This window comes from Myxine glutinosa, chromosome 3 (assembly GCF_964187855.1).
Source record: "Myxine glutinosa chromosome 3, kmMyxGlut1.1, whole genome shotgun sequence".
NCBI lineage: Eukaryota > Metazoa > Chordata > Myxini > Myxiniformes > Myxinidae > Myxine > Myxine glutinosa.
Genome location: NC_136263.1, coordinates 48852761 through 48868154, shown reverse-complemented (window position 1 = coordinate 48868154; position 15394 = coordinate 48852761). Strand labels below are relative to the sequence as shown.

At 43.9% G+C, this 15394-nt stretch overlaps 1 protein-coding gene across 4 annotated transcripts in view; it reads left to right on the top strand.

Annotated features, from left to right (window-relative positions):
* Window positions 1-9069, top strand: part of LOC137424243 (uncharacterized) — an 89632-nt gene extending 80563 nt beyond the window's left edge. For all 4 annotated transcript variants that reach the window (XM_078774020.1, XM_078774024.1, XM_078774021.1 and 1 more), the window contains 2 exons: window positions 4437-4552; window positions 5236-9069. In XM_078774020.1, the coding sequence (XP_078630146.1) occupies window positions 4437-4552; window positions 5236-5570 (451 nt within the window). In that variant the 3' untranslated portion in view covers window positions 5571-9069. The remainder of the gene's footprint in view (window positions 1-4436; window positions 4553-5235) is intronic.
* Window positions 9070-15394: the final 6325 nt, after the last annotated feature.

Sequence of the window (15394 nt, the reverse complement as noted above, 5' to 3'; positions counted from 1 at the left end):
ACTTCTTCCTCTTCTCGTCAATCCTCTTACCAACTTCATCATCCCACCACCATGTTTCCGAGTGCCTCGGTGGTCCTTTTGTCCATCCACATACCTCACCAACGGCTCCCAACAGACTATCTTTCATTGACATCCAACCACTTTCAAGCTCAACCACATCATCCTCGACCCGACTCAGCCTCTCTTTTAATGCCTCCCTTACTGTCACCTCTTTCAACCTCCACACCTTCATTCTCGGTTGGTACTTCACCCGCCGAGCTCTCCTCGCACCTTTCACCCTTATGTCGCAGACAACCAAGTGGTCCTGTAAAACAGCCCCCTCCCCCGGGATCACCTTTGTGTCCCGGAGGTTCCCCCTATCTCGCCTATGCACTATCAGGTAGTCAACGGTTGTCGTCGACCCACCTGACGTGTATGTAACAAGCTTATTATCCTCTTTCTGGAATTGTGTATTACAAATCAACAAATCAGCTCCATCAGCAAACTCCAAAATCCTTTCACCTTCTCCATTTCTCACACCATATCCGTAACCCCCATGAACTCCCTCAAAACCGTCCATACTCCTTCCCACATGTCCATTTAGGTCTCCTCCTACCACAACAACTTCCTCATCTTTCACGTTTTCCATCAGCTTCTCTATCGCACACCAGAACTTGTCCTTCTCTTCATCGCTCCGACCAACCTGCGGAGCATATCCCAAGATGACGTTCACCAAGAGCTTTCCAATCATCATTTTCACCATCATCAACCTATCACTCACTCTCGTCACACTCACCACACTGTCTACAACCTCCTCAGAAAACAGGACACCAACACCATTCACGCCCTCCAGGCACCCTTGCCACACAAACTTGTATTTCTGTCCCTGCCTACCCTTCACCATTCTCACACCACTTCCCTTCCATCTCGTCTCTTGCAGACAACATATTTCCTCTCTTCTTCTGACCAATACTTCCACCACTTCTCCTGATCTCCCTGTCATTGTCCCTACATTCCATGTCCCAAACCTCAGAAACCGATCTCCACTTCGGGCTGTACCCTGCCCATATGTAGTTGTAATTGTCATGGTTCTCTTTTTGAGGCAATGTTTTTATGGCCGGATGCCCTTCCTGACGCCAACCCTCTTAGTCGCCTCCTACGACACGCAGGGATACGATGTACCTATTCTAAACCAGGGTCCACACCGGGAACAATCTCTCAACAATGGACGGGTGCACACCGGGAACAATCTCTCAACAATGGACGGGTACACACCGGGAACAATCTCTCAACAATGGACAACAACAAAGCCAACTCCACTCTTGCCTCACTGACTTCCTCTGCTCTCGTAGCCAACATGTAGCTCTCGATGGAGTATTTTCTTCTCGTCACCTTGTCAAGCCTGGAGGACCTCGAGGCAGTGTTTTAGGCCCCATCCTATTCCTAATCTTCATGAACGACCTTTCTGACTGGAAAATCCCCTTTGTCTATTTTCTGATGACTCCACCCTCTGCCAGGACACCCCTCATCCTTCAGATAGGCAGGCTGCAGCCTCTTCCCTCTCTTCAGACCTTTGCCAAAATCAAAAACTTGCTCCCCAAGCTCTCTCTGGGCTCTGTCCCCCAAATATTCCTACAGGTCGCACAAGATCTGCCTGCAACCCTCTTATGGTTAAACTGCCAAAATCAAGACTCTCTGCTCACCTTCACTCCTTCATTCCTCTTTTCTCCCGCCTCTGGAACAAACTCCCTCACTCTCTTCAATCCCACTCCTCCCTCCAGGTCTTTAAAACAGCTGTTCACTACCATCTCTTATCTTCCCCAATCCAAAACCTTGAGCTTTTCTACCCCCGCTAATTTCACCCCAAATCCACTTTTTTGAAATACCAACTTCTTTCCTGGAAGTCCTTGGTGTCCTTGTGTTTTATACTTCTCCCACGCCTCCTCCCCCCAAGCCCTCTCCCTCCCACACATCTCCCGATGTCCCTGCTCTCAAATGTTGTGTTTGTGTGCTTCCCCTTCTCTCCCCATCTTGTCTACTGCTCCCTCTTTTTATATATCTTGTTTGTCTGATTTTTTTTTTTTGTGATAAATGTTAGCTCTTTCACGAGCCTCGATTCTGTATACAAAAAAATTTTTTTTTTTTATCCCCTTTATCTATTTTCTGATGACTCCACCCTCTACCATGACACCCTTCATCCTTCAGATAGGCAGGCTGCAGCTTCTTCCCTCTCTTCAGACCTTGCCAAAATCACAAACTGGTTGGAATATGTCTTTTATTCCTGATAAATCTCACACTCTCACTCTCTACGAAAGGACCGTCTGGGAAAACCCTCACATCTACTTTTTAAACAAATCTCTTGAAGAAGTTGAGTCATTCAAACTCCTGGGTCTCGCAATCAGCCATGATCTTTCTTGGGCAAACCACATTTCCAAGTTGGCCTCCAAAGCCAGACGCTGACTGGGCATCCTCTGTCATACAAAGTCTTTCCGTTGCACACCTGAATTCCTTTCCACCTACAAGGCCTTCATCCACAGCTTGTGGAGTACTGCTCCCCTCTGGGTTGGTGCCCCTTCCTCACACCTTGCTCAGCCTGATGCCATGGAACCCAAGGCAAACAATTTTTTTTGGAATTTCCCGTGATGACACCGAGTCCATGGCCAATAACTTTCCCATCGTAAACAGGTGGGTGTTCTGTCTTCTACCTCCTCCTTTCATTTCTCACCTCCTCTGATATTTCTGTGCTTTGTCCCCTCAGGTTTCTGCATGGCGCATGCGCTCCACCATCAACCCCCTTGTGGTTTAACTCCCAAAATCCAGAATCACTGCTCACCTCCACTCATTCCTTCTTCTTTTTTTCCACTTGTGGAATTAATTTCCACATTGTCATCAACCCCACTCGTCCCTCCACGTCTTCTGGACAGCTGTTCACCACCATCTTAGAAACCTTAATCAAAACCTTAATTATTTCTACCCCCGTTTCCCCCTCCCCTCCTCCCACACCGCCAAGCTCTTCCAAATCTCTAGATTTTACTTGCTGAGAGTTTACTTCTGTATCCATCTTGTCCACCCTATGCATCCTCCCCTGCCCCCCATTCCTTCCAACACCCATTATTTGTCGAAGTCTCCGTCAACTTTGTCCTTCAACCCTGCTGTTGTTATTTCTCCTCTGTCTCTCCACTGTTGCTTTGTTCTATTGCGTCTTGATCCAATCAGTGCACAAGCTTTTCCTTGAGCCTCGACCTTGAGTACAAAAAATACCCAATGAGGGAGGCAAAGGAGTGACCCCCACAGGCAGATATTTATTTTCCAGTCCACTTTTTATGATTAAAACACCAGCTGATTCAATCCCCACCCCCCGTGGATGGATATGCATGTTAATGGCATGTGGGAGAGGAGGTGGAGATGGGGAGTTCTTATTCTTCACGTATATCCAAATTTAAGTGAGGGTGGAGCTCTGAAGACAGCCTGTACACACAGAACAGGAGTAGCTGGGACTCTGGGACCGTCAGAGCTCATGCAAGACAGGCATAGGAAATGGGAGTAGAAAGAGAAACAGAGCGTGGTGGTGGACCGAAGCGTTTCGTACTTGCAACTGATTGGACGGCTCGCGAAGAGGAAAATAAGTGGAAAGACAGCAACGACACACTACTGGTCTGGCTCGCTTGGCGTGCCAGCGCTCTCAGCTCGGCGGTCTTATCTCTTCTTCTCCTGTCTTCTTTATTTATTTCCTTCTCTCTCAAAATCCCCGCTGTTCTTACTTTGTTCTTTGCTTTTCCAAAGTTTCTCTATCCTTGTGTTTCCTTGTGTTTGTGGACGCTAATGAGGATAAGTAACTTTTTTCTGTTTATAGACTTGGTGTTTGTCATGTCGTCTTCGTTGCAGCACTGTATGGACATTTTCTCCTCGGTAAAATACATCATTATTTAAATGTTGCTTCCCATCGTCTTTTATTACTTGTGGGCACATGACAGACGTCGGTCATGCTCACCATCCCAAAGTACCATTGTCGGCCCACCTACAGTTGGCAAAGTGCTCCGGCGCAGTCTTGGAAATGCACTTTATAATAATTGTCATTTTTGAAATAAATTTTATTGATCACAACAGACACTCCATATCATAAGATAAAGGAAGATTATTTTCAACACCAGCTACAACCATAGGTGGCGCTATTTCTGCCACATGTAAATTTTGGAGTTTCGGTGACATTGCCACAAATTTGAATGCAGAAAAAATTAATGGGAACATTTCGTGCACTGTAATACTGGATTAAACCATTTGGTCATCTTGGCCTCAAGCCTCGTATCTGGCTGCAGACTTGACTAGTTTGGGCCCAGCATTCTGGGAACGTTATCATATTTTGTTCAGAACATTTTATCGAGAGAATTTTCTCTTTTTATATTTTGGAGTGTTTCCTTTTGTTTCCCTGATTATCTCATCTTACCTTACCTTTACAGGCGGAGGTCACGCTCACCATCCCACAGTCCATCTTCATCTCGGTCTCCACGTCGACATCAAGAAAAGCGACGCTATATCTCTGCTTCTCGCTCAGTGTCGCGCAAAGAGTTAATGAGTAAGAGGGGAATGCCAGGGATGTGTCTTTGCAAGCTGGGATGTGTCTTTGCGAGCTGGGATGTATATAGCATTATAATGGAGAAATCATGAAACCATCTCGATCAAAGAATGGATAGACAGGATTGAAGAAGTGGAAAAGAGGATGTCAGGTGAAAATGTACCTGTGTGATTATTATAAGATAGGGTAGGTTATTTAGTTTTAAAAAAATTTCAACAAATTTGTCAAACTTCAACTCAAGTTTCTTTAATCAGAGATCATCCTTGGCTTTAAAAATTTTTACGACGATTGATGATGGGATTTTAACCAAATTTGGTACAAATATGTATTATGGTGCAAAGATTAACTAATTTGATTTTGAGGTCAAAGGTCAGAAGTCCCGTTGTTCGGTAAAAATTCTGTTACTGCACCAACTTGTGAACCAGTGATGGAATTTTGACCAAACCTGATATGAGTATATATTATGATGAAAAGATGAACTGATTCGATTTCTGCATCAAAGGTCAAAGATCAGAGGTCATTTCAGATAAAAATTTGATACTTGAGAACAGCTGAAGGAATTTAAATCAAACTTGGTACAAGTATGTATAATGTCGTAATGTGGGTGGAGGCATATCGGTCAATGTCGAAGAGTGCCGTTGTCGTTAGGTCTGTGCACTCATCCCAACGTGTGCATTTTGCAGAAGTTGAATCGTCGTCGTCGTCATCTAAGGAAGATGAAGAAGTGAAGCCCAGGACACCTAAAAATATTGCTCGAAGCGAGCGTCCACATGTGTGCCAGCGTTCACAAAGCCACTTGCCATCGCCTCGTCACCACCCACAACCTAAAGACGCAAACTCTCCATGTGCAGTGCCGAAAGAAAGTTTACAAGCCTTTCAAAATTTTCTCCTTTTGTTGCCTCATAGCCTGGAATTAAAATGCGTTAAAACAGACTTGTTCCACCTTTATTTACATATTGTAACCCACAACTTCTACAAAGGGAAAAACAATTTCTCCGAATTTCAGAATATTAATTAAAAATACAAAACTCGAACATCTTGATTGGATAAGTGTCCATACCCCTGAGTTAATACCTAGTGGAAGCACCTTTGACAGCAATTACAGCTGTGAGTCTGTTGGGATAGGTCTCTTCTCTAACAACTTTGCACACCTTGATTCGGCAATATTTGCCCATTCTTGTGTCCAAAACTGTTCAAGCTCAGTCAAGTTACGTGGGGAGCGTTGATGGACCAATCTTCAAGTCATGCCTCAGATTTTTCGATTTGATTTAGGTTGGGGCTTTGACTGGGCCACTCAAGGACATTTATCTTTTTTTTCCTTAGCCACTCCAGTGTAGCTTTGGCTGTGTGCTTCAGGTCATTGTCATGCTGAAAGGTGAACTTCCCTCCCAATTTCAACTTTCTTGCAGCAGGTTTTCCTCCGAATTTTCTGTATTTTGCTCCATCCATTTTCCCTTCTGTCCTGACGAGTGCCCTAGTACCTGCTGATGAGAAATATCCCCATCACATTATGCTGACACCACCATGCTTCACAGTGGGGATGGTGTTCTTTGGATGGTGATGTGTTGTGTTGGGTTTGCACCAGACGTAAAGTTTTGCATTTAGGCCAAAAAGTTATATCTTGGTTTTGTCAGACCATAAAACGTTGTGCCACATGTCTTCAGAATCTCTGGAGTGGTTTTTTGCACACCTCAAACGGGATTCAAGATGAGCTTTTTTGAGTAATGGCTTCCTTCTTGTCACACTACCGTACAGGCCAGACTTGTGGAGTGCTTGGAATATTTTTGTCACATGCACACATTGATCAGTATTTGAAAGGCCTTTTCTTTTCTTCTTTTTTTCTGCTTTTTTTTTTTTTCCCCCTACTTTTTTTTTCCTCTTTTTTTTTGTATACTGAATCGAGGCTCGTGAAAGAGCTAACATTTATTTCACAAACAAATCAACCAGACAAACAAAATATATAAAAAGAGGGAGCAGAAGACAAGATGGGGAGAGAAGGGGAAGCACACAAACACAACATTTGAGAGGAGGGAGATGTTCTGGAGGGATAGGGCTTGGGGGGAGGGGGTGGGGGGGGGGGTGGTGGGAGAGGTATAAAACACAAGGACTTCCAGGACAGAAGTTGGTATTTCAAAAAAGTGGATTTGGGGTGAAATTAGGGGGGGTAGAAAAGATCAAGGTTTTGGATGGGGGAAGATAAGAGATGGTGGAAGATAAGAGATGGTGGTGAACAGCTGTTTTAAAGACCTGGAGGGTGGAGTGGGATTGAAGAGAGTGAGGGAGTTTGTTCCAGAGGTGGGAGAAAAGAGGAGTGAAGGTGAGCAGAGAGTCTTGATTTTGGCAGTTTAACCATAAGAGGGTTGCAGACAGATCTTGTGCGACCTGTAGGAATATTTGGGGGACAGAGCCCAGAGAGAGCTGGGGGGGGCAAGGCCAGAGAGGAGTCGGTAGAAGACGGAAAGACCACCAACCTGCCTGTGGTGAGTGAGTGAAAGGCCCTTGGAGTTAGCTTCATCGCGGGAGATTCCAATGATTCTGAACACTTTGGTTTCAACAGCGTGAAGACGAGCTAGGTGTGAGGCAGGAGCACCAGCCCAGAGGGGAGAGTAGTATTACATTGAGCTGCGGATGAAAGCCTTGTATGTGGTGAGGAGCTCAGGTGTGCCAAGGAAGAACTTCGCACGACGGAGGATGCCCAGTCGGCGACTGGCTTTGGAGGCCAGATTTGAAATGTGGTTTTCCCAGGAAAGATCATGGCAGATAGTGAGACCCAAAAGCTTGAGTGACAGAACTTATTGGAGAGGATTATTCAGAAAGTGGATGGGAGGGTTGTCCAGTCGGTCTTTTCGGAGAGACATAGTAAGAGTGTGAGATTTGTCAGGATTGAAAGACATGTTCCACTTGTTTGCCCAGTCTGTGATTTTGTCCAGGTCTGCAGAGAGTGAGGAGGCTGCAGACTGCCGATCTGAGGGATGAGGAATGGAGCGACAGAGAGTAGAGTCATCAGCAAAGAGATAGAGAGGATTTTCAAGAGAGTCAGAGAGATCATTGATGAAGACCAGAAAAAGCACAGGGCCAGAACACTGCCTTGAGGAACTCCAGCCTGAACAGGAAGAGGAGATGAGAGAAACCCATTCAGGGCCACACGTTGACTACGACTAGAGAGGAAGTCCGCCAGCCATGCGTGGAGATTTCCATGGATACCAAAGGAGGAGAGTTTGGTGAGCAGAGCGAGGTGCCAGACCGTATCGAAGGCACGTGATATGTCAAGGGAGACAGCTCTAATTTCCTGTTTGGCATTGAGGACCTCCATCCATTGTTGATAAAGCAGAAGCAGCATGTCCAGAGTAGAGTGACCAGGTCTGAAACCAAATTGATGATCAGAGATCAAGCCATTGGAGAAGAGGAAAGATTTCATATCTGAAGCAATGATGGATTCCATGTCTTTGCTGATAATTGGGAGAAGGCTGATTGGTCTGTAGTTGCTAGGATCTGTTTTTGCACGTTTTTTGTGCAAAGCGGTGATGTTGGCTGATTTCCAAGCAGATGGCAGATGACCTTGAGCAAAAGAGAGGGTGAAGAGAACAGAGAGAGGGAGTGAAAGAGCGGAAGAACAGGATTTTAGGACCCATGGGCTGATGCCGTCAGGTCCAGTTGCAGAAAACTGCAAACTGCCTGCAGCTCTTTCAAAGTTGCCATTGGCCTCTTGCTGGCCTCTGATCAATCTCTTCCTTGCTTTGTCGTCCAGTTTGGTGGGACAGCCTGATCTAGGCATGGTCTTGGTGGTACCATGCGCCTTCCACTTAGTGATTTTTTTGACTGTGCTCCAAGGGATATTTAAGTCCTTTGAAATATTTTTATGCCTATGCCCTGATCTGTGCCTTACCACAACTTTATCCTGGCGTCTTTTGAAAGCTCCTTGGTGCACATGGTTGAGTCTTTGCTGTGAAATGCACGACCCATCAGAGGAAATTTACAGGAACAGCTCATTTTCTTCTGAAATAATCAGAAGCATTACAATTTGACACACGTGGAGGCCAATTAACTTGGTGTGTGATTTTGAAGGTGATTGGTTACACCTGAGCTTATTTACAATTGTCCTTGGTTTTCGGACACTAGTGTGTGTGTGTGTGTGTGTGTGTGTGTGTGTGTGTGTGTGTGTGTGTGTGGTGTGTGTGTGTGTGTGTTTGTGTGTGTGTGTGTGTTTGTGTGTGTGTGTGTCGGTGTCGTATGGTTCCATCTGGTGGAAGCCGGTATTACAAGTCGTAACTGCAGAGTTTATAGAACACCTTACCCCCACGCAATCCTGAGAAAAAAAGGAAATTGGCGAGTGCAAGCAGCAAATTTGATTGGTCGTGATGATGTAAAGTGGCATAATATTTTGTCCAAGTGCTAAGCAGAAGTGTTTTAAAAGTGCCAACAAGGCGATTTGTGTTCCACAGTGTTTGAGTATATAATTTAATTGAAATGAAATAAAGATTTCAAAGGTCAAAAAATAAAAAGTGTTCAAAATTTTACTGCCATTGATGCAGCATCTTTTACACAACCTAATTACCTCCGCCACCAAGGGTGGATGTCTGTTTGTCTGTGTTTGTTTTTGTCAAAGGTGACCCCTGTCTGTTTGTTTGTTTGTGAACAAAATATCTCAAAACGTGGACGGATTTGGACGAAACTTGGTGGACATGTTGCGTGTGTGACGAAGAAGAATCGATTAGATTTTGGTGAAGATCTGAGTGTGGATTCGGATATGAGAATTATTTTTTTTATTAAGTGATTCTTCACCATTGAGCGATATGGCCAACCAGGTGGAGGTATGCTCTCTACTGAGTGCCGTTCTAGTTTAAGATGTTACATTAAATCTCCATGCCTGTTGTTTGTGTCCTTTATGTCGTCCTGAAATATAGTAGGTTTCCAGTTTAGTGTGATTTTCAACATTGTTTGACTGCTGGACAGGCAGAGAATAAAAAAATTATCTCACTCCTCTCTGTATGTGCGCATTGGACAAATACAGAGCCAAATTACTGCGAAACTACAGATACATTTTGCGATTCATGTTCTGATTTGTGGTCAAAATAGAACATTGAATTTAGATTAAATTGGTTCTCGATCATAAACTGATATTTGTAGATGGACGGACGGACAGACAGAATTGAACCAATTGCAAAACCCGCTTTTCGCTTCGCGTTCGTGGAGTAATGAAAGTGGGGAAATGAATCCGTATGTTAGGAGGGGTTCTTTGCTTGTCTAAATTAATGTATTTCAACCAAGCCAGGAATCACTAAACAGACGAGTGTTTCGTCCAATCAAGGAAATTGAATTGCTCATAAAACTTACACCACTTAATTATACACATATATCAACTACCTGCGGTAAAATAACTAAACTGTACTACTATAAGGGTGAGATGTCCTCTTTAGTCCTCAGCTAGGTTCCCCAACATAAATGTACATGGATCCCAATGGACTCTTCATCTTCTCTGTATAAATATGTTTCAACAAGCCTTATCAAAGTCCTGGAACTCTTTTGTGCGGCAAACCCATGACGTCTTCTGTAATTACATGGCCCATCAAGTCTTCCAGAAGCACCCAGCGTTTTCTGTTGATGCAGGTCTGTGCTTTATTGACATCAGTGCGCTTCCATCAGCTCTTCTATAAAGCATTAGTCGATTCCATATGTTAGCGTGAATGAACTGAGATCAGGAAGGTCCCTTAAAATGGTCAACCATTCTTTGTTCACGGTCAACCACCTGTAAATGAGGATCGAGCCACAGGACTCCAGGACTCAGCATTTCTGGTGCCAGTGCGTAATTTGCCATTGCAACTGTGTTTGTGACACAAATCCATATTTCTTTGCAATAGAACTATCAAGAAACATTTTCCTGACTGGCTCTGCTGTTTGTTGCTGCTTCAAATGGCAGATTGTGATCTAGGATATTACATGTGAATAGAATAGTATCTTAGCATGAGTCACTTTGTCCTTAAATGTATCTGCAGCAAATAATGAAGTGATGGGCTGATACTGCTCGATTGTCTTTGAGAGCTTTGAATGTTCTTCCCAATACTAGCTCGAATTTGCATAAAAAGATGCCTTTCTCTCTTGCCTTGTTGCAGCTAGCGTTACACACTTAAAATAATTACACAATAATCATGTTGTCCACATGCTCATTTCACTCATTTTTATTTGCTAGTACACCCGTTTACTATGGGAGCGGCAGTGGCAGTCGTGTTATTATCCTTATTATTATTATTATATAAAAAATAATAACCACCTTTAGAGGCCATTTTTCCCCGCAAAGCGGGGGTTGGCCTTTTTCGGGAACCGTGGTTGTTGTTGTTTTTCGGGTCCCCTTTTTGAAGCAATGTTTTACGGCCGGATGCCCTTCCTGACGCCAACCCTTTTTGCCCCCTTTAACGACAAACAGTTTTTAACGACAAACAAACAGCCTTTAACGACCAATTTAACTTATTGTTATTATTGCCAATTATTATTACTCTTACTTGTGTTAGATCAGGTCATTGAAAATATCAGACCATGCCTCACCATTTTCAATTCCCGATAATAAAACATACTTCCATGAGGGTGTCGGGCCTTTGTTACAATATCATGTCGTCATTAATGACGGGCTGGAACAGTTTATTCAACGGCGCAGCCACGTGAGCATGCCAAAGTCTGAAGCCTCGGCCTACTGTCAGCCTGTCAGGTGTGCTTATATTTTCTTTATTTATGAGACATCCTCCGGATGTAAATGAACACTCGCTTTGCTCTGCACATCACGTGCAGCGAATTTCACCTCCCTCCGCCTTGTATTTAATGTTATTTAAAATAAAAAAAACACTTTTGTACACCGCCCATGAGGCTCGGTTTGCAAGCCACCGTCTACAATTCCAATAGAGGAGATACAATTACTCTTTTATGGAAAATGTTTTTCGAGTTTTATCCTCAAAAAACTAGATTGTAGTGAACACAGATTCATGTTAAAAGGTTGGTCCATAAAACCTACCTTCATAAAAGGGGACAGACATCTGTAAAAACTCACAAACACACAAACTGGCATTGTGTTTTATTTACTTAATATTAGATCAAGTCATTGAAAGGATCAGAACATGAATGATATTATAACATGTTATATCCGGTTATTGAAAGGATCAGAACATGCATGATACTATGACATGTTAGATCAGGTCATTCAAAGAATCAGTACATGCATGACGTTATAACATATTAGATCAGGTCATTGAAAGGATCAGACCGTGCATAATATAACATGTTAGTTCAGAACATGCATGACATCATAACATGTCAGATCAGGTCAATGGAGGATCAGACCGTGCCTCACCATTCTAAATTCCTGATAGTAACATTTACGTCAGTAAGGATGTCGGGTTGGGCGGAGGCAATATCGTAATCCACAAAACCCCTTGAGGAGTGGGGATATTGCTTCATAATATCATTAATATTGTGCGATCATCATGTGTTGTTATTACTTTTGTAATGAGAAGCCGCTTTGGAAAAACGGCACGCAAACGCATTGGAAGAACTCCACGGAAGTGTCAGGAAGGGTTGTGTTATAAACCCTTGTAGGATATATAGACTGCAGTAGATCTACGATCAGGTATGATCGTCAACACGATAAGCATGGACTGATGTCCGGATTCCTCCAAATTTATTTCAGTTCAGTGTTAAACAGCATTATCGACTATTTAAAAAGGTGATCAAACGTGTTTGTGGTTTATAATTTTACTTCTGGTCGGCCGTTGCTCCCGAAAATGGCACTACAAGCTATGTATACATATTAACATGGCAGAGAAAAAACACTTGGGGAGGTGGGATATTAGTATAAATATTGCTTTGTAAAAACATTAATATTATGCTATTATCGTTAGTTTTGTTATTCGAAGCAGCCTTGGGAAAGCGCCACGATAAAGGTAACTTAACATTAATATACACCTCAACACGCAACCCCAATGGCAGACAAAACCCCCTTGAGGGAGGAAACCCCCTTGGGGAGGGGGGCAAATGAATGTGCTACCCTTGAGGAGTGGGGACTGGAGGAGTGGGGAAAGCGGCGTTTCACTGAGATTGGATAAGTAACAACGGACTGTATCGCAGTCAAAAATCGTCAGACGGACACCAAATTGCATATTTTAGTGTGACTAGTATACCCGCTCATGATGGGAGTGGCAGGAAGGGTCATGTTATTAACCCAACCCTTGTCGGGTATCTTGTAGAGTACAGTAGGTCTTCACTCAGTTCTGTAAGTAAAACTTACCTCACAGATGTCGGGATTCCTCCAAATTTATTTATTTAGTGTTATAAACAGCATTAGCAACACTGTTTAAAAAGGTAATCATAAGTGTTTGTGGTTTATAATATTGTCATGTCCCTGGGGTTAAGACCCCTGGGTGATGGATGGCCAACCGAGCTTTAGCTCTGAGGAGTATGAGCCAAATTGATGACGGGTCCTTTGGCACACGCGGGGAACGGAATTCCCTGGTCCTATTTACACAAACGGACGCGGCGGGGGTTTATCCAAACCCACAAACAAATAGACGTACAAGACAGGCAAATCAACGATACAACAAATGCAATGCAACAAATAATGAAGGAAGAACCACCTTTAGAGGCCATTTTTCCCTGCAGAGCAGGGGTTGGCCTTTTTTGGGCACCATGGTCCCCTTTTTGAAGCAATGTTTTACGGCCGGATGCCCTTCCTGCCGCCAACCCTGTTAGTCGCCTCTTGCGACACAGGGAATTACAAGTGAACTGGTACTCAATTTGCCGACCTCGGAAGGATGACAGGCTGAGTCAACCCCCCTGGCGTTAATTCAGCGATCGACCGGGATTCGAACCCAGCATCCTAGGATCCCAAGCCAGCACCCTAACCACTAAGCCAACACCAGGCTATGCAATAATGCAACAAATAATGGTTAAATGAAAATAAATACAATTCGATAAAAATAATGTTGAGGTAAAATCTATCGTTCCTAATTGGGGCGCCCCCATTCCGACACAAGTACACGACACAGGGAGAAATAAAATGTGGTGTGGTGCATTGGCCGGTACTCAGGTCTGCTCTCCTCTCACGACCCTCAAACCCTGGCGATCGTCGGATGGTTCCCTGAAGCCTTGCGCGGGAACACTCAGGATGGCGCGCAGTCGCGCACATATCAGCCACCGACCTGCGGCGTGGTGGCCAAACTCCTTCCTCCTCCAATTGTCCCATGCTCCACAAAGCTTCGATGTTTCTCAAGCACACATAGCACTAAGCACAACCGTCACAAGCCAGCACCGAGAGAGAGAGAGAGGGTTGCGTCCACCTTTCACTGCAGCCAGGAACAGGGAGAGAGAGAGAATGTGAAGGCGACCAAGCCCCGAACACGAGAGAGCAAAATGGTGGTATGTGTCCCTTTTCCCTCCAGCGCTAGAATGTTTGATAATGACGTCACACTAACAAATCGTGCAGCGCCGTCGCATCGCTCCATCGTTCCTCAACCAATCGTCCTTCGGGGTCTGGCCTTACGGCCATTCTTGTTGCCCATCGAGAAGATTCGGTTGGGCGTGTTAATAGTGTCCGGATCCTGTTGGCGATTGCCTTATTTTAATTTTGCGCCGATTGCATGGCTGGCCGTGGGGAGGTGGGATATTATTAGTGTTAATATTGTTTTGTAAAAACATTAATATTATGCTATTATCGTTAGTTTTGTTATTAGAAGCGGCCTTGGAAAAACAGCACAATAAAGCTAACTTAATATGGATACACACCTCAAAACGCAACCCCATTGATGGCAATGGTGGGGGAAACCCGCTTGGGGGAGAAACCCCCCTTGGGGAGGGGGGCAAATTAATGCGCTACAACCTTCATTGTGTAACCCTTAGGCATCATGTCAGTCAAGTTTGATTGAGATTGGATAAGTAGCGACGGAATGTATTGCGGTCAAAAAATAATTAGACAGACATGCCAAATTGCGGATTTTAGTATGATGAGTAATACAAGTAATATAATATAGTAATATGATATAATAATATAGTAATATGATATAATAATACAATAATTTATGTTTCTATCTATACCTATAAAAGTAAAAAATCTCTCTCTCCCTCTCTCTCTCTTTGTTTGTATGTGTACTAAGCACGGCCATATCCTTTAAGTTACAAACTCCAAACTCGGGTGCAAATACAACTTTGGGTGGGGAGTAACATAGGCTATGTGGCCACTGCCTCATGAGGTGGAGTGGGGGCTGAGTGGGAGGGGGGGAGATGGGGGAGTGTAAATTCTCTATATAAATGTGTACCATGTAGCATCACCTGGTGGTGGTGACAAAGGGTATTACAATTTCCTGTTTTTACCTGGGCAACGCTGAGGTTAAAACACTTTTCATATGGGCAAATTTGTCTTCCTCCCTTTCCCCACCCTTCCCCTTTGCCCTCTCTCCCTTTCCTCCCTCCATTCCCATTCCCTCTCCCCCTCCTCCCTTCTCCCCCCAAACCCCACCCACAACGCCAGGTACTTCAGGTAGTAGTAATGTAATAATTGTTTTTAATATAATAATTTATAATACAGTATAGTAATATAATAATTTAGTCATATAATAATTTAGTAATATAATAATTTATGTAATATATAGTGTCTGTCACCTGTGATTAACACCCTGAGTGACGAGTGGCCATAACAAGTTTAATTCCGAGGCGAACTCCGAATAATGGCGGTATTTTTATGGCGCACGCGGGACTGAAGGGGTGAGGTGCTTACGTGCACGGAGCTCACGGGGTTTTATCCAACGACAGAACAAATAAACAACAAATGAAATGCACAATAATGAATTTAATGAAATTATTGCTTGG